Source organism: Rhododendron vialii, chromosome 3a (assembly GCF_030253575.1).
Source record: "Rhododendron vialii isolate Sample 1 chromosome 3a, ASM3025357v1".
NCBI classification, from domain to species: Eukaryota; Viridiplantae; Streptophyta; class Magnoliopsida; order Ericales; family Ericaceae; genus Rhododendron; species Rhododendron vialii.
Window position 1 is genome coordinate 14,734,857 of NC_080559.1, and position 25,850 is coordinate 14,760,706.

Genomic DNA, 25,850 nt, shown 5'->3' on the forward strand with positions numbered 1-25,850 from the left:
CTCTACTGTTACCGAGAAAACCTGTAAAGTAAGTCTACAAACACAACATGAGGTACAAGGCCCCATGCGTACATGTTTTATGTATGGTTGTGTTAAGATATCTTGAGGTTGAGATTCGAAAGAAATGAACAGCATAACAGCCACAGTTCTGCTGAAAGGGCAGAAATCAGTTGCACTTCGTTGCTTTATGTAAAAGATGCAACAATAACCTAATGAAATTCCAGTCAGGCATTCAAACCTTGTAAACAAATCCTCACTAGAAACCGAAGTATGTCAAACGTTATCAAATGGTGCGCTTACTAACAAAGAGTTGTCCCTCTCTTCAAGTAAAAACCACTACTGAAATGATTGTTCAGATACTTGCCCTTAGCAATAAGAGTAACAGTTTTTATATTAAGCTAAGAACTTGATCGTCAAAATCAAGGGGCAGTCCAAACATATTAATGCTGCAGAGACAATGATAAGGGTCAGAAAGGTAAATTACACTCTATATGAGTGTACCCACAAATCTAGTTCACAAAAGTATGACCATGCAATCCAATACCCCTCCCTACTTCGGAGACCCATTCATAATTCATGCGGATATGTTCGAAAGGTTACTGACCCATAGCATTTGCTTAGCATAGTGTGAAGGGACCATGCAAGTTTTGACCACAGTCGAAATATGCTAAGCACAACTTAATCATCAGTTCTCACTATTCCTGAGTGGATGGAAATTATTACTCAAAGGCTAAACTACAATTTTCTTGAGACTTCTCATTTGATTTTTAAATAGTCCAGACGGGAGAATGATGTAACTCCCCATATCTGCACAAATTGCAATATATTGCTATGCATCTTCATTCCGTTGCACCAAAAAAACACAAAACAAAAAGAAACTCGGACATAGAGCTTATGGCACCCAATTGAACACATACATCAACCGATGGTGGTGAAACAAAATGAAAGTAAACACAATGCGCTACCAGACAGTCTCTAAAACAATGAAGTACAAAAAGTAACCTGCTTCTTTTTCTTCTTCCAAAATTAAAAAAAGTAGGGACAGAGAACCATGGAATTTCGCACAATAACTGAATACACTGGATGGGATGTTCATCAACAATAAATAAAGGCATCTTCTACTCAATCGAACTCTTTCATGGGATCTACTGAAGCATGTGAGTTTTAAACTCCTATGTCTTCATCATACTAGGGTTAGTTAATCCAAAAGTCGGGAACTAGCATCTCAGCAATTTGGATAATAAGGTTACCTCAAGAGATGAGGCAAATTTGTGGATCGAAATCTGTGTAACCTACATCAACAAGGCAAAGGCCATCAGGTGGTGCTGGTGGAGCGGTTGCACGTCTGCATGTGGCATCCATTAGCTTTATCAATGCATCATCGTCTGCACCAGCTGCTGCTTCCCTAATTGCTGTTGACACGAGAACTCGAACCATCCTCCTTAAAAAACGGTTAGCAACCAACTCAACACACATTGCCTTTGTGTATCCTCCATCCAAATCAGAAAACGGTAATCTGGTTTCAGAAGCACGGGCGTGATAGAGGAAGCACTCAGTCGGAGGACCAATGTTTCTAGAAGCTTTAGTATCTCGTGCAAACACCTTATACGATAATAATTTCCCTTCTAATTGATGCAAAAGTTGGTTCACCTTGCTTATTTTAAACGTCGTTGGTTTCTTCTGGCATTCAACACCACCGACATCATCTTTATGAAACTCTTCAATGATCTCCTCACCAATGTGTTTACAAAACTCATATATTTGATTGCCTTGAAAGTCTCTGGAATTTGTATACTCAACATCCTCCTCTCCATCATTTAAAGGGAAAATATACACATAGCGCCTCCATTTGGCACAGAAATTAGGATGAAACACTCTTGACATTTCATCAACAGATACAACCCTTAGCTTTCCTGGTGCAGCTTCATTAATGGCAACAACAATATCTTGAGGTTTAATATCCTTCCTCCAAGTATAGAAAGAGCAAACTTGTTGAAGAGCTGTCACTCCTTTGTCAGTGCGCCCAGCAACTAAAGACGTCCCTTCTATTGGTGATCCCTTGTCCTTCAATTGTTGAGCTTTCTTGTCATCAACAAATCTTCCAAGAGATGTTTCAACTAAACCTTGAACAGTATTCAAGCCAGGTTGCTTCTGCCACCCATCAAAGGATCCACCATGGTATGACACAATTATTTTGAATGTTACTCTAGCCCACCTTCCAGTTCTGTTTTCAGTTGGAACACTAGTAGATTCAGACTCCACATCACCATCATCATGAATAGAATGAATCACAGTTCCAAACAATGTTGACAATGACATGTGACCATTAACGATATTTGAATAGAAATCAAGAACTCGTTGCCATGGCCTAGCATGCATGAATTCATAAGATTCCCTAGCAGTCCACCTAGAGTACTTGCAAGCATCGGTGTGATCGTAATGTAAATGGGCCTTCTTTTGAGTCTGGTTCTCCATCATCTCTCTTACAATCTGTACTAACCTTGAGTTCTTTATCATACACGTGGTCCTCTGGCTCGGCTGTAATTTGACTATATTGCCAAAGCCATACTGTTGGAGAGAGCCAAAAACGTGCTGCTTCAACTTTAGTGCAGAGGCATCAAAGCTTAAACCTAGATTTTAACCCAACAGAGATGTCAAACACAGTATAATGGCAACAAAACATAACTACTCTTGATTAAGTCTTGTTGATTAGAGAGAGGAAAAATGCTTAGGGTGCTAATTAACTCCAACACAAATGTTATACTCTCTCACACACACAGATATATATTGTTAAAGCATCTAACTCAAAACTAATTGACAATAAGTGGAGAGGCCCGCCCAGGCTCATATATTAGTTTTGGAGGTTATAATTTATTAGCCAATGGGGGGCAAATTCTAACACTCCCTCACACGTGGGCTCCTGACCAGCATGTGGAGAGGTAAACAATAGGTCCATAACTTGGGGATCGCAACGAACAACGAAACAAGGTGTAATTAAGGCACAAACATACGGGGTTACTAATAACAAAATCTTGTTCAGAAGCCTCTGAAACCCTAGCGCTAATACCATGTTAAAAGCATCCAACCGAAAATTAATTGGTAATGAGTGGAAATGCATCACAGGTCATATATAGGGGTCGGTTCCATGGACACAATGAATAACACAATATTTGACACAACAATATTCGGAGCCATTCAATTTGTTTAAAACATGTTTTAAGAGTTCCGGTAAAAAATCAACTCATTCGGATATTGGAAAGGGCTTGATCGATTCATTCAATTTTTATCCTGTCAAATTTAGGGACAAATACCAATCAAGCCCTTGCCGATATCTGAATGAGTTGATTTCTTACGGGAACCCTTGAAAACATGTTCTAAACAAATTGAACGGTTCCGATAATTTGCGAGGGACTCCAAAATGGATCCCACCCAAAACTTGTGTCACATGTTGTGTTATTCTTTGTGTCCATGGAACTGGCCCATATATATATATATATATATATATATATATATATATATATATATATATATATATATATATATATATATATATATATATAAAGTGCTTTAGCTCAATGTGATTAGAACGTGATTTTAAGGATTTTCGCGAGATATCAACAAAAATAAAAGACCGGGAAGAGCTTCATCCGAGCAGTTTTCATTGAACGGATCTAAAGGGGGGCATGCGGGGGCATGTGCCCCCACTCGAACGTGTGCCCCCACTCGAAATAAAATATATATTTATATATTTTGTATAAATTAGCATAATTATGAAAGTGTGCTAATTTATAAACATACACAATTGCATACATCTTAAAAATACACATATAAGATTAGTTTTATGCTCGAATTTCATCATATGGTGCATTTATATTTGTTGCTTTACGAGCTGTTTGTCTATTTAGAGCTACTCTTTTTTTATTCTCTTTATTTTTAACCGTTTGGGAGAAATATTTTAAATAAAGTCATTAACAAAACTAACTCGATCATTTTAAAACTTGTCGATGTTCATTTGAAACATATTTTAAATTTGTCTGAGATTTTGTGCTCAATTTTACCTAATTTAACTTAAAGTACGCGTTATAAACTTTTTTAGGTAGTAGTAATGCATGCCTTAATTTTGTACGATCTTACTATGGTTGACTAAAAAAAAAGAACTTTCGCCTTTATGATTAAAAGGTGCCCTCACTAGGCTATATTTCTGGATCCGTCCCTGCATCCACTCATCATGCAACTATACCCACTACATGCATTTCACACTTGTTATATATAAAATGCATCTGTATGTACTTAGGACTCATCATGCAACTATACCCACGACATGCATTTCACAGTTGTTATATATAAAATGCATCTCTATGTACTGAGGTGAGTTGTCATAAAGCTTGAAAGTCAACCACTCAAATACTATTCTTTATATTGTCCCTTTCACAATCTGCCATTCCTCCCAACATTCCTTCCTTGGCCTCCTTTCCGAGGGCTTTTCTTTTTGGCCAGTTATGGTTCTTATTTATCTGCATGCTTCTCACACATAAATGATGTGTATGTAGACAGAGAAGGCAAAAAAAGACACTCAGCTTCTCCATTTCTTAATATTTTCGAGGATCCTTTTCCTCCAACCCATCCTCTAAACATCTTCTTCATTTTAGAGGATGTGTGGATCCTCCCACTATAGAGGAACGGAGGAGAAATAGAGGATCATACAGCAAATATAGAACATAGAACTTAAACCTTTCAATGCAATAAAGTTTTAATTTGTACTTTTAGAATCCATTTGCTGTGGTCTTTAACTTTTTGCGATGAAAGTTAATTACGTAAAAGAATTTAGCCAAATCTTATTTGTTCTTTATAAAGTTTCAAACTAGTTATGGTTGGGAAAACATAATTTGTCTACTTCAAAGAACGATAAAAGACAGATTAAGAAGCAGGAATACTCGCCAGATTTATATGCTGATGTGCTTCAGGATTCCAAATCATAGGGTCTATTTCTGTCCATTTCATGAGTTATAACAAAAAACCCTCGTCATGGTTACTTGTAAGTAATAAGCAACTTGCAAGTAGCTTCTGAGTAGTTCTGACGGTATAAATGTTAAAACCATGTCAATACATGTACAGTCGTTAGGGATGGCATTCGGGGCATTCGGGGCGGAAAATGGGTATTCCGTACCCGATCCCCGAACCCGAAGTATGTTCCATATCCGCCCCGATCCCCGAACGGGGAAGGAAGAATGGAACCATTTCCGAGCCATTCGGTTATCGGGTAATCCCCGAACCGAATGGGTAACCGAATGGAATCAGAATAATATGTTTACCCGAACCGACCCGAACCGAACCGAAATATTTTCAGTTTTCAAGCACTAAAAAAAACTGGCCACTATTATCAATATTGGCTTATCAATATTATCAGTTTTCAACCGAAATATTATCAATGGTTATAAAAAAACTGATCACATCACAAAAGATGGTGAAAATTGGGACAAAGCCCTAAAACGTATGGGTATATATATAGGCAGGGGTATTTTTGTAATTTACTACTACTTCGGTTCGGGGTTCGGGTTCGGTTCGGGTCGGGGTTCGGGTTCGGTTCGGGTCGGGGTTCGGGTCGGGTATTGACTGAACCAAAACCGAACCGAAACCTGTTCGGGTATTCTCTATGCCAACCATACCCGTACCCACGGGAAAAATTTCGGTTATGGTTCGGGGATAATTTCGGTTATCGGTTCGGGTACCCATCGGTTCGGTTCGAATTGCCATCCCTAACAGTCGTCATCTGTCATTGACTCATCATGGAATTGCTACATGTAGGTCAGGACTCAAAATTCACTAACTTCTCGTTCATTTCTTGAGTAGGTACCATGTTTGCACCTAGGAAGTCATAGGTTTTGTATTCCTAGGTACTTACCCTTTTAAGTAACCTCCTTACTGCTCAAATACAGGGCTGGGATCACTCTTTCGTAGGAACGTCTTAAGAAATCGGAATTTATTACTTCAGCCAAGGAAATGTAGCATTATTTTACTACTTCCTAGGGCCTAGCTCATGAGCTTGCTTGTTGAATTTGCACAACTTGAATAGTTTGATTTCGTACTATTTTGAACCCAAAACTGTTTGGTCCACCTTCAATTAGGTGTTCAAACTTCCAACCATGTCAATGCAGGAGACCTGGAAATTCTATTTGGTGTGCTCCAATCGTCCTTGTTGAAAGACTATGTGATAGAATTAATTACTACACATGTCCGGCATTAAAATGTACGTTACATGAGTATGCTACATGCAACATCGCAAGTGTCTCGCTAATATTCTCAAGAGTACACAGGTACTAGGAAATGGCCGGATCTTAACTTTCTTGCACACCTATGTTGCTTTCGTAGGTAAAATTGTATTTATAGATGAATATAAAAAATGCCATGCATGAGAAAGAAATTTTACGCACATTTCTACTTGTAAATTCGACTATTTATACTCGGATGCATATACTCAAGTTGTGTGTCCACTACATCATAAATTTGGAGTTCATGCAATAGAGATTATACTTCATTTCACCCAGTTTTCTTATTCTTTGGTGGTAATGGTATTGGGCCATTGGCTTGTGGGGTAATCCATACTTCTAAACTACAAAGATCTTTGTTCTGTGTAAGTCTCTACTAACCTAAGGCTGCATCATGCAGTCAACAATGAAATCAAGGCAAAGGGTTCACAGGTCAACATCCGAATGCAGCAGGTCCAAGGCAGATTACTTTAGACTTATCAAAGCTTACCCAAGATGTGCAATTTAACTGAAAATTGGGAATGAAACCTGTGGAAGCTATTCCACCAGTAGAGAAGGATGGCATAACCCAGCATATAGAAGTTGCAAGGTAACTGTTATATCACCAATTTCCTAAAGGCGATTTTAGGAAATGGGTGTTATATATTAAGCTATACAATCGCATCCCTCGCATACAACCCTATGCAAACATCCAACCAGGTAGAGAAACAGAGTGCAAATAGAGAAGCATAAGACAGACCATGAGTCCCAAAAGCTTAAGCTATTACAAAACAGTCCAACTATGTATATCAAGTCACCCATCGAAAACAAGGTAAAAGAGAAACACAGGAGAACAAGTTTTACAACTGCCACCAACTTCAAAGAATTCAATCGTTGATGTCTTTCGTAATTCCAGCAGAATGGAATGACAGTACTACAAGGCAGGAGATTCCGTTCTCCCAAAGGAATCGATTCTTGTAAGGAGTTCAAATTGAATTGGGATTGAAAATTTCTTGAGGAATTAAGAAGTGGACAGTTGCAACAGTTGCAAGTAGATATGCACAGTTGCAAGCTGGGCAACAAATGATAACCTAAATGTTGCAGAAACGGACTAACTGCAAACCTAATGCAGTTCTAGCACCACTCTATGGTTGATGTTTCCGTGTTCGAAGTCTACCGTAGAGATAAGTAAATGCATGTAGGGCTTTGGGCCATAACTACTAAAAGAATGAATCTGATGCCTGAACTTGGAACAAGCCTTAATATCTTAATGACACAGGTCAACCATACTTGGGAGAAAAAAAGAGAGACAAAAACAGGAGATGGGGAAGAAAAACGATTTTTGTTTAGTACAGTCGTGCGTATGGTTTAGAAACAAGAAAATTCATGAAAACAGTAAGACATGATGGCAACTTGAAAATAGTGGTTTTCCTTTCTAGGAGACCCTAGATGCAGTTCCCTAATTGTTTTAGATTTCATGTAATTCAGTAATTCCAACCAAGGCGCACACTGAAATATCAAGCTGACATTTGATTGTTGACTGAATCCCCTCAAACCTACTTTCAGTAACTCAGATACAACCATTAAGGTACACTCTTATATTACTGATTGGCAACAAAAAAAAAAGGTACACTCGTATGAGTAATTGGTAAACAAATGGGAGAAACAGAGGAAAAGAGGACACCAGACAAAGAAGTTGACAGACTGGTGAGCTGCCAAATCAAAGTTATCCACAACAAACAAGAACAAACTGTGCTGCATATCACCTCATCAACAAAATCTAAAACCAAAATTTCAAAAAAAGAAAAGAAAATTATAAAATTAACTAACAAAGTTGGACAACTTGAGCTGGGGACCTCAATCGCTCTTGTTGACCCGTAGGAATGACTGAAAAAAAAAACTGTGTTATCCTTGTTTACTCTACGTAAAGGAAGCCTCTTTAATGCCTAGCAAACCAAACAAGTCAGCTCTCCAGGATTGATTGAGGAATGGCAACAATAACTCTTTCCATGAAATGCATGAAATTGTGTACAGATTATACGTACAGGTCTACAAACACTACCACTCTCGTAGATCCTCGGAATCAAACAAAATCAATTGCAACAAGAACAAGATGTCAAGGTATCGCTTTGGAACCCTAGCGTCAGCATCACATGACACCATAGACTTCAAAAGCAACTCATTCAAGTGTCCATCTACTTTCAAGTCAGACCAGGCGTAACCACTGAAAAATGTTCACCGAAACCACCCTAAACACCTCTTCTTGCAGAATTCGTTCAGCTTATACGACCCTGATTGCACCAAATCAACCAATTGAAGAAGTTTTTACTCTCATAATCTCCTTCCTCCGAGCTGACTTCACTGAATCCAAGAATCAATAGAGAAACAACAGCTTTGAAACTTTCAGAATTACAAAACACGGGTCAGACACAGACACCAGAAGTGGGTGGAGCAGCCACAGATAATTTTTTTGATGGCTAAGAGGTGTCCGGGTCGGCTTACGCACACCTTGACTAATCCGGGGACCAATCCCACCATCAATACCGCCTAGTCATTTACCGGAAACGGCTGCGTGACAGAAGTCCGAAATATGGTTCACAAATCAAACCCAATAGTGGTGCATTAGACGGAGGGAGATCAATGGCTCTACTGATTTAGAGACCTGACAATGTCCTCGTCTGAGATTTAGCTAAACTTGATTGAACTTTTGATACACCGTTTAACACTAAACCTAGTCTATGTATATACTCGTTTCACGTTGTTGTTGCTACGGAGAATCATCAGAGCAATTAATCAACCAATTAAAACCCTAGAAATCGATCGATGTATAAGGCAGCAACTGATATACATGCATATATAAATATAAATGTGTGTGTGAGAGAGAAGAGAGAGAGAGAGAGAGACGAATTACCTCATGAGAATTGAAACGATAACTGACAGATTCGGGAGGCCTAAACCATCTGTCCGAGGTCTAGGAGAAATGAGAAACGACTCCAACGAGGAAACACAATCGGTTTGTTGGTTTTGGGTATTTTAAAACCCCTATCAATAATCCCTAAGCTTGAACTAAGGGACCGTAAATACTTTTAGTTTTCAAGAACGAAATTTCAAACTCAAAATTAAATGTGTTTACGGAAATAATTTTTCTAACGATATAAATTTTATTTGATAGGTCTTCTTAAAATATTTGTACGGTGCAAAAAAAAAATTTAAAAATTATTTTTTATTTACATTATTATTTTTTAAAATGTGAAATAAATATTTATTTTAAAAAAAAGTGCTCTTAAACAAGACCTAAAAGTGCTTGAATAGTTGAAAGAAGGCGCTGCTATTTGCAGCCTTTTATTTTCTCCTATAGTCCGTTAAAAATTTTCAATTATACTCGACAGTTAGTTACCAAAATTGAGATATATTTTTATCATCCAATTACCGAAATATAATATTTTTTTCAACAGCTATTTATCGAAAATGTATGTTTGGCAGTTGTTTACCGAAAGTTGAATATATTTTCGACATGTAGTTACCAAAATATAATCTTGTTTTCAACAGCTATTTACCGAAATGTTTTTTATGATTTTCAACAATTATTTACCGAAATATAGTAGGTTATAGAAGAAAATAAAGGGATGCGAATAGCAACGCTTTTCAATGATTATGTTATGTGAACAAGGGCATGAACTATTATCCCTTGAACTAATTATACCCCGTTGAACTATCATCGCTTTCCATTTTACCTCCTTAATCTAAAAATCCCTACAGATTGCCCCCTGAATCTCTCTTTTAGCATCCCTTAACTCCTCCCTCACGCTTCCGTCCAAATTTGGCCTTTAAACTCTGTATATGCACCTGTTAATAACCTACAACAAAAATACTTTTTTGCACTGGAATATTGCTAGATATTCATTTTTATGACTCATCCATAATATATTTATTAATTTCACGTTAATTCTTTTTCAAGGTATGTCCTACAATTCAAGAAGCATGACTCTATTTGATAATTATTTTTGTTGTGTGGGAATTTACCAGGGCTCTAATTTTGATGATCCTAGTATTGATCACCCATGATGTGTAAATTATTCGGAATTGATTGAATATTAATTGGTGCATGTATGAATCAGATTTTTTAATTAAAAAATAGAGGGTAAAAATTAAGACTAATCGTTTGTTCTAGATAAATGAAATATAACAGGTAGTTAGATATGCCTAATTAAGTTGATTTTTTTTTTTACATATAAATAACCTAAACTTCAAAGACATGATAATCACAATGGGACCCAAGAAAGTATCACGGGACAAAGGATTTATGGAGACAAACACGCTCTTTGAATTAAAAGGGCATTTGTAGATATATTGAGTATGAGTCATAAGAGCACATCTCTCAAACTCTAAAAGAGCCACAAAGAGCCACCACACTTTCTCTTCTTCTTTCCCTCCCTCTTCTTTGGGTTTATACCCAACTTTGGGCGGCGGGAGGAGAGGAATCAATCTCTGCCTTCGGATCTGATTTTTCCTTTCCCTTCTCTATCCAAATTGCTAGTCGTTCATCACCCCTCCGATCGCCGCCGGTGGCTTCTTGAGTCATCGGATTCAGAGTTTTGATTGGAATGGGGTTTAGACAAGAGAATGGCTCCTCAATCATGGAAGGAAGTGTATGTTTTATTTTATTTTATTTTTGTCCGGATTCATTCCGATTTCTATTCAGATTCAATCCAGTTTTTGTCCAGATTTAGTCCAATTACTGTCCAAATTTAATTCGGTGGGTGGTTGATTTCCATCGATTTTTGATGTTATCTTTGATATAGAGCTCCGCCATCCTGAGGCGTCTGGTGTCTAGGTACTATACCTCCACTTATGCCGATTCTTATTGATAATGGTATGGAATGAGCGATGACTCTTGCTTACGCTTTAGACATCAGTTTCGTCTCTTTAATTGCTTTTAGTTTTAGGGTTTGACTATGTCTCTGTATCTCTGTATTAAGGAGGTGGGAATCTGTTACTGCCATATGACTTAATCTGTAGATGTATGGCTTTTATAAATGAGTATGCGTCTTCTGTTGAAAAAAAAAAAAAAAAGTATGAGTCATATAACCTAGAATTTTGATAGATTCAAAATTGGGATTTTTTTTGGTCTTGGTAATCAGTTAGTGGGTTAGGACTTGGGAGTTTAATGTTAGAAGGGGGATGAGAATTAGGAGGGCCAAAGTTGAACCACGACCTCATCCGTCATCGATCATGCATGAGAGTATAAAGCGACAACAATGTGGGGGCGACATTCCACTTGCTCGAAAGGGAAATTCACATCCAGGTGAAGGATACTAATGTTTAGGTATTATTCCAATTATGTTCCAAATATTCAAAGTAACAAAAGAAGATTCCTCTCTCCAGTTATAAAAACTTCACCCTCTTTATTCAAATTTCCCAAGTGATAGTAACTTATTTACTAGTAACATTTAACCGTGTAATTTTGGCACAAAATATCCGTTTCCCCTTAATGGTAAATTGTGATCAAGAATACTTTCCAGCATTTCTACTGAGAAGAAAACAAAGCTCAAGTGGCTTATCAGACATCCTAACCATGTGATCACTTCCTCTAATCTCTTCAACTTCGTCAGGTGGATTTTTATCGATCATCCACCGTTGAAAATCCTTCTTCCCCACCTCGTCTTTCTCAGAAACAATGGAAACTCGCCTAACCGAGCCATATTCCTTTCTCGAGAAAATCAGCTCGTTCGACAGGTTTTCTATGTCGTACAAGCGCTGGCCACAGAGGTCTCAACAACGTTGTTGACAGGGTCACATCCTGCCACAAGCGAGGTAATTGACTTTTTGTATATATCAAGACATGAATAAAAGAACAAGATTTATGTGATTGAATTGAAGCTTCTCACCTGAGTTGGGCTAAGTTGGTATACTTTTCTTGCCAAGTACATTGGCACAACAATGTAAGTTCTTGCAGGGTTCTTAGGTCCGTCATCATACGGATATTGGCTATCTAGTACAGATTCTTGTATCCTCAATGACTGTAATGAACAGGGTGAAATTTCAACTTATGTTAGGGTTGGTTTTCAACGAATTAGCAACAATTTCACTATTAAGCAGTTAAGAGGTTAAAATTTTGGGTTCAAAAAGTTTTGTTTAGTCAATTTCGTGGTCTAGACAAGTTCATTGTAACCTCAATTTTGTTTAGAAACTTATTTCTTTCTGGATTCTTGATTTTTCAATAACACAGTTTATTGAAGGTAATTTTCAACGCCAAACACAATGGTGTGTATGTAATTTTACCTACCTCTTGAAACAAGGTAGAAATGTTGAGGCTTGGACCAGGCTTAAGGCAGTGACAAACACAGCCACTGAAAATCTCTCTGGAAAATTCTCCATGGCTTGAGATATGGCTAACCTGCCAAAGCTATGAGTATCACTCTTTCATTTGGTTGGTCTGAAGTTGATGCTATGAATTCATTCAGTGGCTTAAAGTAATCCGAGATTGATGGGATATCTCTCACATGAACGGGTGATCCCAGAAGCAGCTAAATCTAGAGCCGTGACCTTGTGCCCCAATGATTCTAGTAGGGGCACAACCTTGTACCAAGACCATAGGACAAAGTGGTAATTCTAATTGCCTGATGGTGTTCTTGTGACATGAAAAAGGGCCAAGATCACAAGAAAAACTAACTTCATTTGCTTCTTCCCAAACTTTACTTTCTCTATGTTCTGGTTATACTCAGACAAACGATCAAGTTGTTATTAGTCTGTATTTGTAAGGGCTGGAGGCTGGCTAGAGGGGTTTGACATGAAGATGCTTCTAGTTAGCTGAGTTGGTCTGGGCTTGTGAATCCTGAATGGAAGGTTACCAATCACAAATCTTAAACCCGATAATTGAGTTGACATATGAAGAATGGAGGACGTATGTACTCGAGAAGTAACTGCTTTATCCCAGGAAAAGACTTTGACAACCTCATTAGTAAGAAAAAACAAAACAAAAAAATATTCTACTAGTCAGGTCGTGATCTCATTTGTCTAATCTATTGCATCTGCAGCTCATCAAGTGCATCATGGCACTTTGACAATGTTGTCATTTGTATCCATTCTCCTCTGAATTTGACTGCAGGTACAAAATAAGGACATTCAACCCATGAAAGATACAATTAAGCCTTTAGCGAGGAGGCCAATCATGAAAATTCATTTCAGAAAAGATAAAAAGGGGACCTCATTCGCCTTATTTTTCCAACCCAACCAAGTTTGGGTGTACATTTAGCACAAGTAGAAACAGGCCGCGGTCCTCTATGACCAAATTTGGGTGTACATTTGTGTCGGTGCATTTTTAATCACAAATTATGTCTCGAGACCCAATATTTCTTTGTTGAGAATACAAAGGCTCCATTTGTTTCAACGTAAAACAATTTCTAAGAAAAATAATTTTGCAGAAAAATAATTGTTAGTATTTTGTTTTCCCGTGTTTGGATGGCAATTACAGGAAATTTTTCCAGAAAACAAATAATTTCAAATAAATACGTACAAGTACATCACAGTAGGCTATAGCCTATATATGCATACAGAAACTTTGAAGTTTGAAGTCTTGGAACTACTCTACCTCTGGGTTGGGAATCGAGATAATGGAGAGTCTCCCGTTGACTGTAGGTGATACGAAGGAATTGGCCTTCAATATCGAGAACGACACGGTAAAATGACTTACGACACATTTGGAATGATATCATTTGTGCCCCTATGATGGAAAAGATTTTGCTATAAAAAATGTTTCACTCTGTTTTTGTCCAACCAACAACGAAAACTGGAAAAGTATTTTACGGGATAACAAACGGAGCCAAAAGTCACATCCAAATTTTGTGAAAATGTCAGTAGGTTTCATTACAGTGGAATTCTCTTAGAGGACCAGTACCCAACCCTCCAAGTTCAGCAAACCCGAACCTAATACACATGCAAGTAATTCAACAGAACACAAAACAAAGATGCACTAGCAGGCCATCACTTAAGATGCATTAGCAGGCCATCGCAAAACAAAACAAAACAACAAAAGCTTAGAAAATTTTACTGATGTTATATATCCAGAAGAAATCAATAGACCAAAATGTCAGAAAACTCGCACCATACCATAACAACAAAAGCTTAGAAAATTTTACTGATGTTATATATCCAGAAGAAATCAATAGACCAAAATGTCAGAAAACTCGCACCATACCATAAAAAGTCGGAAAACTCCCACAATAATTCTTAGACCTCCTGTCCTGTTTGGACTAGTTGAACAAACAAGATATTGAGAAAAGATGAAAAGTAATAAATACTTGGTGCAAGTAATGTTACAAAACTATGCTGATGCCAGTAATCGGAGTCTACCTGCAAGAAATTATCCAGACTGAGATATTATGCTAAATGAGAGTGTTATAACGATTACAATTTACAAATAGCACAATAACACAAGGAGAAACCAAGAAATATATTGTACAAGTAAACACTGATGCTTTCATGGACAACAAGAATGCACATATGTATATGTCAATGCGTGTATGACAGGATTAGCATCAAGCTCTAAATAGTTCTCAGTTATATAAAATTCTTTTTGATGTCCACCAGTGTCTTTCAACTCCATAATCACAGCAAGCTAAAAACCCCTTGTCTTCTCATAATTATAAACACCAATTTTCACAAAGCACAGAACGAAGTAGAAGGATAACAACCACCCAGCATAAACATCTGAGTCAACTAGAACAAGGAGTTGATAACTACAATTCCAGAAAAAAAGAAAAAGAGAAGATGACCATGTCTAACGTCCCACAAAATCTCATATGGTTCTTAAACATAAACAGAGAGAGTAATAGAAACTAGACACAGAAGAGGGCAGAATAATGAAAAGATGCGCATTTCGCCTCATTTTTCCTATCCATGTCAACGGGAAGAGTTGGGGCATTCTCGAGCGAAATGCCCTTGCTCGCCACATTTGTAGCAACCACCTCCTCCGCCACCACCCCTCCCACCTCCACCACCCTGAGGGCATTCCCTGGCCATATGTCCCGTCTCCCCACATTTGAAGCAAGCATTGCCACCACCAGCCCCACCTCTCCCGCCGCCGCCGCCACCCTGAGGGCATTCCCTAGCCATATGTCCCGTTTCCCCACACTTGTAGCAAGAATTCCCACCACCTCCACTACCATACCTCCCACCTCCTCCGCTGCCACCCTGGCTACAGTCCCTGGCCATATGTCCCGCCTCCCCGCACTTGTAGCAAGCATTACCGCCACCACTGCCTCCACCTCTCCCTCCGCCACCGCCCTGTGGGCATTCCCTAGCCATATGCCCCGTTTCCCCACACTTGTAGCACGCATTCCCGCCGCCACCTCTCCCCCTTCCACCACCTGAACCACCAAATCCTTGATCCCCCCCAGATGGTTTACCCCAGCTGTCATTTTGATCTTTCTTCTCTGCATTGCTCCAAGAAGATCCTCCTGTCTGATTTCCCCAAGAAGATCCACCACCTTGTTTGCTCCACGAAGATCCTCCCCCATCCTGCTTACTCAATGAAGCTGCTCCAGCATCACTACCCCATCCTCCAGTTTTACTCTCTGGTGCAGAAGAGGTAGAACTATTCCACACTGATTTGCTTCCGCTTGCTGGTTTGCCCCAGGAATTTTCTCCGGATCCCATAACAGGAGTACTCTCCTGGGTATCCATGGAATTTCCCCAACTTATTGCCCCTTCCTTTTTGGTTTTTCCCCAGCTACTTAACTCAGCTTCTGATTGGCCTGACTTCCCACCTGAAATGCCCCATTCCCCAGTTTGATTCTTGGGTTCAGCATTGGAACCACCTGAGCCACCCCAACCCGCAGTTTGATTCAAGGGTTCAGCTTCTGATTTCCCTGCAGTACCCCATCCTCCAGTTTGGGATTTTTCAGCTTTAGACCCACCTGTGCTACCCCAACCTGCAGTTTGATTTAAGGGTTCAGCTTCTGATTTGCCTGCAGTACCCCATCCACCAGCTTGATTACTGGGTTTCCCAGACTTAGAACCACCAGCATTAGCCCATGGCCCAGATTTATTCATAGGTTCGGCATCTAACTGGGCCGAACTCCCACCTGTAGACCATCCCCCAGTTTGAACCTTTGGTTCTGCCTTAGAAACACCAGTATTGCCCCACCCACCAGTTTGATTTTGAGATTCAGCTATAGAACCACCTGTATTACCCCAACCCCCACTTCTATTCTTGGGTTCGGCGTTAGAACCACCTGCATTATTCCATCCTCCAGTTTGACCCTTCGGTTCAGCATCTGATTGGCGGTTCCCACCTGCACTACCCCATCCCCCAGTTTGATTTTGAGTTTCAGCAGTAGAACCACTTGCTTTAGCCCACCCTCCAGTTTGATTCTTGGGTTCAGAATCTGATTGGACTGAGGTCCCACCTCCAGTACCCCATCCTCCTTTTTCATTATTGGGTTCAGCCTTGGAACCACCTGCAGTACCCCATCCCCCAGTTTGACTTTTGGTTTCAACACTGGATTGGACTGAGGTCCCACCTCCAGTACCCCATCCTCCTTTTTCATTATTGGGTTCAGCCTTGGAACCACCTGCATTACCCCATCCCCCAGTTTGACTTTTGGTTTCAACACTGGATTGGGCAGAGTTCCAACCACCCATACCCCATCCTCCAGTCTGATTCTTGGATTCGGCAGCTTTTCCCAATGAACCTCCCTCACCGGCTCCCCCACTAGACCTCCAGCCTCCACCTCCATCGCCACCACCCTGACTGCAGTCTCTAGCCATATGTCCCGTTTCCCCACACTTGAAGCAAGCATTCCCTCCCCCACCACCATACCTCCCACTTCCACCGCCACCCTGACTGCAGTCCCTGGCCATATGTCCCGTTTCCCCACACTTGAAGCAACCATTCCCTCCGCCACCACCTCCCCCCCTCCCACCTCCACCACCTTGAGTGCATTCTCTGGCCATATGTCCTGTTTCGCCACACTTGTAGCAAGCATTCCCACCTCCACCACCTTGAGTGCATTCCCTGGCCATATGTCCTGTTTCACCACACTTAAAGCAAGCATTTCCACCACCACTTCCACCTCCCTGAGTGCACTCCCTCGCCATGTGCCCCGTTTCCCCACACTTATAGCAAGCATTCCCACCACCACCTCCCTGAGTGCATTCTCTAGCCATATGCCCAGTTTCGCCACACTTGTAACACGCATTCCCACCACTGCCACTGCCTCCCCTCCCACCTCCACCACCCTGAGTACACTCCCTTGCCATATGGCCCGTTTCCCCGCACTTGAAGCAAGCATTCCCACCTCCTCCTCTTCCCCTTCCCCCACCCGAACCACGACCTCCGTCAAATTTCCCTTCCCTCAACTCATCTTCTGTATTCGCATCAGATTGCTTACTAGCCCAAGAAGATCCACCACCTTGTTTATTCCAAGAAGATCCGCCCCCATCCTGTTTATTCCAAGGGTCTGACCCTCCAGCATTACTACCCCATCCCCCAGTTTGACTCTCTGGTGCAGCGTTAGAATTGTTCCAGGCTGCCTTGTTTCCACTGGAATCTTCTTTGCTGCCCCACATATCTGGTGCTGCAGGTTTGCCCCAAGAACTTTCTCCGGATCCCATACCAGCACTACTCTCTAGGGGATCTGCAGATTTTCCCCACGCTGTTGCACCATCCTTTTTCACAGCCCCCCAACTTCCAGTTTGAGATCCATCCATGTTGGTAGCTTTATTCCAGCCACTTGCTTCAGCTTCCGACTGGCCTGAGCTCCCACCTCCGCTGCCCCATCCACCGGTTTGATTCTTGGGTACAGCTGCAGAACCACCCCATGCAGACTGATCTCCAACAGCTTCCTCATTAGCCACAGCATTACCCCATGAAGAGTTCTGTTTTTTAGTTGCTTTAGTCCCCCAAGGGCCATCATCTTCAACATCTTCACATTGTAAAACAAGAACAATCAGAATCAAAAGAGCACTAGTAACTAAAATTACAAACGAGTTCAGATATGGTTGGTATAGAGGTCATTAATGTTTTTCCAACACAGTCCGGTGATAATACCCTTACTTGAATTATTGTCAGCATTTGCAGAACTGGACTCAGGCTGAATCTGGAAATCAAAGACTCATGAAAAAAATTGGCGGAGGAGAAAAAACACAAGCCAGGACAAAATAACACGCAGATATTAACTTACCGTAAAACCTGAAGATGGGAAAGCAGGCCAAGAACTCCTGAACAAAAGTGCCACCAATATCAGCTCAATTTTCAGAGTAACCAAAATTCAACCAGAACACAATATATACACACATTGATAGAAGGGGGGGGGGGGGGGGTTGGTGTTGGTGTGGGGAAACACAGAAAATTGTCCAACTGCAATCCAGTGAACCCTTAAATGCCATAGGAAATCTAATGGTAGGATGGAAACTTAAGCATCACATGCCAGCTACATTACCGGCAATAGATTACGATTCATATTAGTCACTACATATGTATTGATAACTTCTACCTTGCATGATCTTCGATCAACATATTTGAATCATTTGATAGAATGAGATACCTATGAAACACTAAATCAAGATACAAGTGATCCCTCAATCCCTCCCGAAGTAAAAAGGGTATGATTACAATCCCCTCTTTTGTTCTATTATCTTAAATTAGGTAATATGTTTCCACCCTGTTAAAACTGAAACAGTTCAAGCACACAATTCACATTTAAAGTTGTTTGGACATAACAAAGTCCAAACATGGCTGGACATTTGTTGGATTATATGCCTACCATTCTGCTTAAGAAACACAGGCACACAACAAAATCAGAACCCTCTACAAGATGAGAATGAGCAGAAGAGAATTGAAAAGTGATATGAAAAATTATTATGACCTTTCTGTAGACAGCCCTCCAGCACCCCATCTATCGCCCTCTACTGACGTTCCTGCTCCCCCCATCCAATCTTCAAAATGTCACAGCAAATGTTATCACAACACACAACACCCCTGAGAGAGAGAGAGAGAGAGAGAGAGAGAGAGAGAGAGCAACTCTCCCCAACAACTATATTGACTGGCAAAGAGGTACAAAGAACCCCAACAAACTTTTGCTAAGAGGCTGCAGTCTCATCACATAAAGTAAAGCATACATCCTTTGCCCCATCTAGTAACTGTTTTCAAGATACAAATAAAAGTTCTTGAAGATGAACACAAGTTGGTTCACCCTTCGTTTACGGGAAAAAAAGATACCCTCACAAGATAAAAGAATATCAATAACTGGAAACGTGGTGGTCAAATATAAACCAGCAGTACATAATACGGGCCAAAGTACCATAAGTTCCTACCTGTCGAGCCATCTTGAGTTCCAAGAAGATCAAATGGCTTTGCAGAGTCCACGTCATCACTTGAAAAGAAGCAACACCACATCAGAATGGTGCCAAGAGAACATTAACATAAAATCAAGGTTAGCAAACGCAGTTCAGAGTTATATAAAATGGTACCCCATGGAAATGGCAGAACTCTTCCCACGAACCTCAGCAAGATGTTCACTTTTAACTATGGAATCAACACAAAAGAAATTACAATAAATACTGAGCCTACGATCAAAAGAAAGCCACCAAGCATAGGCAACCATAACCAAACCTGTAAGAATTTTCTGCTGAGAATCAAGCTTTACAGTGATATCAGAACGACGCACAGCCAATACGCGGCAGAGATATCCCTTAAGAGGACCTACTCTAATTCTTAAGGACTGGCCAATAGAGAACATTCCATCTTTATCATCTCGGTTGACTACATTCATAAAAATAGTTTGTCAGGAGAAAGGTGTTAAAATCTTAATCAGTGATCTAGAATAAAAGGGATAAAAAACTTGTGAACATACAATTGCTGCTCTTTTCACTAGCTTGCCAAGCCTTTTTAGGGGATAGAGGGGATTTAGGAGATGACGAGATATCTTCAAAGCCTTGGAACCCTGATTCATCTTCCTGATAACACAGAAAATTACATTACACCAAATAAAAAACCAAAAAATGATGGAGAACCAGTAAAAAGAATTCTACTTAAATACTTGAGTAATAAAAAGTACAACCTTTCCTTTACATGCATCGACAGAAAGTTTAGTTTTCTCGCAGATCTGAGATTTACAACAGATGAAACCACCATTTTCCTGTTCATTTTCATCATATAAAAAGATTATTCCTCTATAAATTTGCTTAACAATCCCTTGACGACCCTGCAATGCATAAAAGATTAGAGTTAGATGCAAATCAGTATCAATAAACTCCATCATACATAGTCCAATTACTTGTCTAAAACAAGCTTCAAACCTGCAATGGGCCCTGTAAAATCCTGACTGTATCATTTACTGATATTGTCTTCATGCGGTGATCTAAGGCGTGAAACTTCTTATCAAAGGATGCATTCTTCAACTGACGCAGTTCAATAGACACCACCACTGGTCCTTCTGAACCCTCCTTCAAAATCTGGGATAAAACAGAAAGCGTTAAGACGCCAACAAGGAATGAAGCACACAAACTACGTCATATACCTTGAAATAATCCTCTTTCTCCGTGCCTACAATAACACCAAAATCCTTCCGCCTGCAATGGCAAAAATAAGAAAAACAAATAAAAAACAAAACAAAGCAATTTACCGTGCTCAGGTAGTACAAAACCTATGTTCTAAAACATAGAAGTGATGGGACGGACTTACCCAAAAACCACAAGATCATGCACTTCAAAACTACTTGCTGTGCCAGCGCTTGATGAACCCTCTCCTTTCCCACCACCTTTGTCCTTCCCACCAACTTTGTCATTCCCACCACCATTTTCACACCTTGTGCGCTTCTTTTTCTCACCAAAAAGCTGGGTAAGCCACTCTTGAGAATCAGGTTCTTCTTTCTTACAAGGCTCAAACTTCAGGAGTTCATCTTCAGAAGGTATTAAACCCCAGAAGTTTAATGAGTCAATTGCTACTTTTTTGTACAAGTAACCATCTTTGAGCATCATCCCGTCAAGAACCTCAAAAGCTTGGCCAGTATCGCGGTCACGCCTATATTGCATGAGAGGCCGGAACTCCCTACAGAAAAGACATGAACACATATAACAAAAGTTGTGGCACCCAAAACTCAATCTGGAAAAAGGAGTGTGCAGTTTACTCAAGTTCAGTAGAGCTGATCAATCTAGGTGTTGGTGTAGCCGTTTTCTTGGAAGCAATGCCTCCACCCTTAGCCGTCTTTTTGGACGCAACTCCTCCACCCTGAAAGCATTTATAAATCATGTATCAGGCATCCCATTAACATAGTGGCTTCTGTGTAGAGTCCTAATATATTAGCTGCTCCTATAGGCTTTTTAGAACATTGAATTGAAAAGAACGATATTTAGATTTTTTTCCCGCACGAATTTACAGTATCTTACCACCTCTAACAAGTGCAATCTTACTTCATGTCAGGCAAAGGAAGCTAGATAATTAAAGAAAACTAATTGAATCCTAGTCAACAAAATATAGTTTCTCAAACAGCAAAAAACACATTGTTCAAACCCGTCACGAAATTCATGATCTAACTCGATACTTCTAAAAATATAATAAACTAAAAAGAATCAATATCAAGTTCACAAAGTGTGCAGTTTCTACTTCTCCAATTTTCTTGGTCAAAAAAGAGAACAAGTTATGAGTTAGGTAATTCCTCCCACCATAAAAAATACGGAAAATGCGTCCATTAGAAAAAAGAGCTTGTCCAAGATAGAAGAATTTCATTACATATTTTTCAGCCAATGCTTGTAGATCAATTCTAGGTATCAGCTTCACTGTAGCTTTCTTCCGTGCATCATCTATAGATACGACCTACAAAAACATCATTAAAAAGCAAATGGAGAACTGAAAACCAGTTACAAAAGTTTAATCCGACAAAATAATAACCAGAAAACAATCTAGTAAAGAGCTCTATCAAATGGACAAACCCAAAGTACCTGTGCTAGATCCCCTTTATATTTCCCACTCTTCACCCGGGCCCAAGTGCCCACTGACACTTCATTGTATTTGCTTCGCACAGAGAGCAAATGAGAAATTTCATTACTTGGGACGGGTGTCACCCGGCTCGAATATATAGAACAGAGACCTTTGCATGCCTACATTTGAATTGACATGTTTCCACATTAGTTCACTCGCAGTAGCATCACCAATAAGAGCAAAAATACTTGCATACCAAGAACAAAGCTAAATATTTGTCATAACCAGAAACTAAAACGACAACAAAGAAGAAGAAAAGTACCTCATTAACATCGTTTTGCCTTTCTGCTTCGATGTAAATAAAGCCCTTCACATGGTCTAGCGCAAATGCAGAAATTATCTGCAACTTGGTTCCAAGGGCAACCAAGTCCACAAACTTCTGCATCAGGCAGAAAGCAGAATGCCTCTCACGTCCAACCTACACAAAAGAAGTTGCTCAGGAAAATAAAGGAAGAATGAGAAGATGTGGAAACATAACCCATGTTTATTTTCCTACACTATACCATGCATTTAATTTTCCAGATGGTAGGTTCCCTGGAAGAAGCTATGACTGCATCTACATCCATTGGTCTTTTAGACCCGTATGCATCTTCTGCATACGTAACGAAACTGGCACCTGGTCTGTAACGCTCTTCCATCATTTTTTCCAGTTCTTCCTCACTCATCTCCTCCTCTTTGGGAAAAAGTGGAAACTGATGGTCTTTTCCAAAATCATTTTTGCCTTTGTCAGTTGTTTTAAATTCATCTTCCAGGAAGCCTTTATTCAGTGGAGAAAAAGAACAAACCAGTCAGCCAAGGTTCAAAGCATAATCACAAATAAATAAAGCAGTTCTACAACCCACGCAAAAAAAGAAAATAGCATTTCACCACCACGTCATCCAAAACCAACAAGATCAGAAGTTTCAGAAGGACATAACAACAAAACGAGAAAACCCCACATGCAATGCAACCACAAAAGCCCCAGCAACGCAGACAAAAAAAAAAACCTCTCATAACTTCAAGTTGCATCAAAACATAGATTCAAAAAGCATTCCTACAGATTCCTGAAAAGCAAATGGATCAGAAAACCTCACATCAGAGCCCTAACCCTAAACACATAGAGTTCGATATCATCCAAACAAAAAACAATCGCACATTAAAAACCCTAAGTTCTGTAAAGATTCAATATCATTTCCGTTACAGAGATCAAAGATTCCTTCCATCAAAGCCCTAACCCTAACCACGCAGTTCAATAGTATCATCCAACTAAAAGCATATCGCACTCAAATAACGACAAACCCACCACACATTTCCCCCAATCCCTGCGTCCGCCAAAAATAAAACCCTAATTCCTTCGAAAACAAAAATGCAGGAACCACCCGACGGAAAACAGCATTTTTTTTTTAATATAATTTTTACCATCCTCGTCGAGGTCACTGTCGTCGCTGGACTCGTCCTCGTCCTCCTCGAGCTCGTACGCGTCGTCGTCGAAGAACTGGAGAACGCCGCGGTTGTTCCTCTTCCGGCGACCGCTGCCGGCCTTCTCGTTGCCGCCGCCGCGCTTCCTCTTCCCCGATGATTCCTCGCCGGCGACCTCTTTACCCTTCTTAGACGCCATCCGAGAACAACGCCAAGGTTGTAACGGAGAGGGGAGAGAGAGAGAGAGAGGAGTGAGTGTGGTTTGCTAATGTGGGAGCGTCATCAGGCGTAGTCTACAGGTGGAATCTGTACCGTTTCCTATGCCTTTTTTGCATCTAAGTCCCTGACGTTTCGTTAATTGCGATTAACTATGTGCTCTAGTGCTCGTTCCAAATTCTCTCTTAAAAAATAAATATTTATTTCTGTTTTACGAGACACGTTATTTTCTTACAATACATCATGTTTAATTCAAAAAAATAAGCACTTATTCTCAAATAAGTATTGTACTTATTTTGAGAATCCGGAACATGATTGTCTTATGTTTTAAGTAGAAGTTTTTAGAATAATGTTTGCACTTTGCAGCTGCTATGAAAAAATAACAATGCTATTATCATACACAAATACTTACACACAGTCAATATTGTGTTTGAGTGGTCATATATATTTATTTATTGATAAAAAAGACCCCTTTCATATGAAAAATACGTGCGCCTTTCAAAACAAAGTAAAAAAGACGTGCATTTTCTTATTTACACGCATCTTAACGAATCTAAGAAAAATTACTATGAACTAAATTTTATTGGAGGGTTATTTTTTAGAGGTTGTGTTAAATGGGTGATTTCGGTGAATTGTAAATATTATGGGTCTTGAATGAGTCATTGATATTTATATAATCTAACTAGCTAATTACACATACTAGACATAAAACATTACTCTTACTCTCTCTCTCTCTCTCTCTCTCTCTCTCTCTCTCTCTCTCTCAGTTTCACTCAAATCTATCCCCTTGATTTCGGCAAGATCTGACGTCGGCGGAGCGGATCGACGCCAAAGCAGTCCACCTATGTGCTCCTTTGTCCGATCTTCCTCATCATGTGCTCTTTTTTTCAATTATCCTGCAGTTCCATCAGCGCTTAGGGTTTTCTTAGGGGAGGGGTGACGCCTCCCCCCTTCTCTCTCTATCTCTATCTCTCTTTCTCACTCAAATCTATCCCCTTGATTTCGGCAAGATCTGACGTCGGCTGAGCCGACCGACGCCAAAGCAGTCCATCTATGTGCTCCTTTGTCCGATCTTCCTCATCGTGTGCTCTTCTTTTCGATTATCCTATAGTTCCATCGACGTTATCAAGTCGACTCTGTTCTTGTCACTTTGGGCATCGCATAAGTTCACACCCTAATGAGGGCGTAGTTTCTTGGGACGGATGTAGTAGTTGGTGGTGTTGTACGATGAGCTGTGGCTACTGTGGTGATCGAGGTTTCGTCCTGTGATCTTTGCTGTGTCTCGGCCAGCCTTGCGACTACGACGTTTTTAGGCAGCTGGACTTAGGGGTGTGGATCTGTTATTTGCTCGTAGGTTTTGCTTTTGTTTTTGTTTATTGTTTTTTTTGTAGGTTTTCTTCATCTGCGTGGGACTTTCTCTCACCTCCTTATGGGTGTGGGTGTGGTGGATTTTCTATGTCGTCTTGATGGCTTTTCAAGGTCGGGGTTGAGTCTTATCTATGTGAGGTCTTGAATGTTCGTTTGTGAGTTTATGCCTTCTTTGTGGTTGCTTTCCTCCGTCATTGGGGGTGGTTATCCGTTCTCAATGTATAATTTTTCGTATTAATGAAAGTCATTCTAAAGTTTGAAAAAAAAAAAAAATACTCGGGTGTGCACATTCAACGAGCTTGGCAAGATTTGGTCTAGCCTTGCACCACAAAATAATGGACCTTATGTGTATCCAAGATCGTCCAATTGATTCAAATTTTTTTGAAATTTTTTATTTCTACGAATTTTAAGGCAAAAAAATTTCTCTACCCTCAACTATTGCAAATATTACTTTGCTAGAATAAAAATAGAGTGGTGCTACAGTTCCCGACGACCAAGGGATCCCGATGCCCCGCCAAGCCCACTCCAGCCACCGGACGGCCGATCCGAGCCATTCAAAAATTCTATAAAAAAAAATCGAGTGGGCTTGCACGAGAATCAACGGCATCCTATGTATGTAGGTACACGATCCAAACACTCTA

At 40.1% G+C, this 25,850-nt stretch overlaps 2 protein-coding genes and 1 pseudogene across 3 annotated transcripts; all 3 read right to left on the minus strand.

Annotated features, from left to right (window-relative positions):
* Positions 1-879: 879 nt before the first annotated feature.
* LOC131319323 (uncharacterized) lies at positions 880-9,295 on the minus strand. 2 transcript variants are annotated; one of them, XM_058349526.1, is made up of 2 exons: positions 9,157-9,295; positions 880-2,630 (listed from the first exon to the last, which is right to left on the minus strand). In XM_058349526.1, the coding sequence occupies exon 2, from the start codon at positions 2,515-2,517 to the stop codon at positions 1,252-1,254; it is 1,266 nt and encodes a 421-aa protein (XP_058205509.1). In that variant the 5' UTR covers positions 2,518-2,630; positions 9,157-9,295; the 3' UTR covers positions 880-1,251. The 2 variants fall into 2 exon arrangements, with proteins under 2 accessions (XP_058205509.1, XP_058205511.1); XM_058349528.1 differs by lacking the exon at positions 9,157-9,295 and adding an exon at positions 8,076-8,096.
* A 2,120-nt stretch (positions 9,296-11,415) lies between these two features.
* LOC131321130 (methyl jasmonate esterase 1-like) lies at positions 11,416-14,850 on the minus strand (annotated as a pseudogene).
* A 4-nt stretch (positions 14,851-14,854) lies between these two features.
* On the minus strand, positions 14,855-23,928 carry LOC131318579 (protein RNA-directed DNA methylation 3-like). The gene is made up of 18 exons (XM_058348464.1): positions 23,626-23,928; positions 22,731-22,984; positions 22,490-22,645; positions 22,188-22,346; positions 21,979-22,062; positions 21,377-21,477; positions 20,932-21,297; positions 20,768-20,819; positions 20,547-20,702; positions 20,309-20,452; positions 20,102-20,204; positions 19,861-20,010; positions 19,719-19,773; positions 19,563-19,621; positions 19,115-19,184; positions 18,431-18,467; positions 18,304-18,346; positions 14,855-18,172 (listed from the first exon to the last, which is right to left on the minus strand). Exons 1-18 carry the CDS (start codon positions 23,822-23,824, stop codon positions 15,147-15,149), a joined length of 5,214 nt encoding a protein of 1,737 aa, XP_058204447.1. The 5' UTR covers positions 23,825-23,928; the 3' UTR covers positions 14,855-15,146.
* Between the last annotated feature and the right edge of the window lie 1,922 nt (positions 23,929-25,850).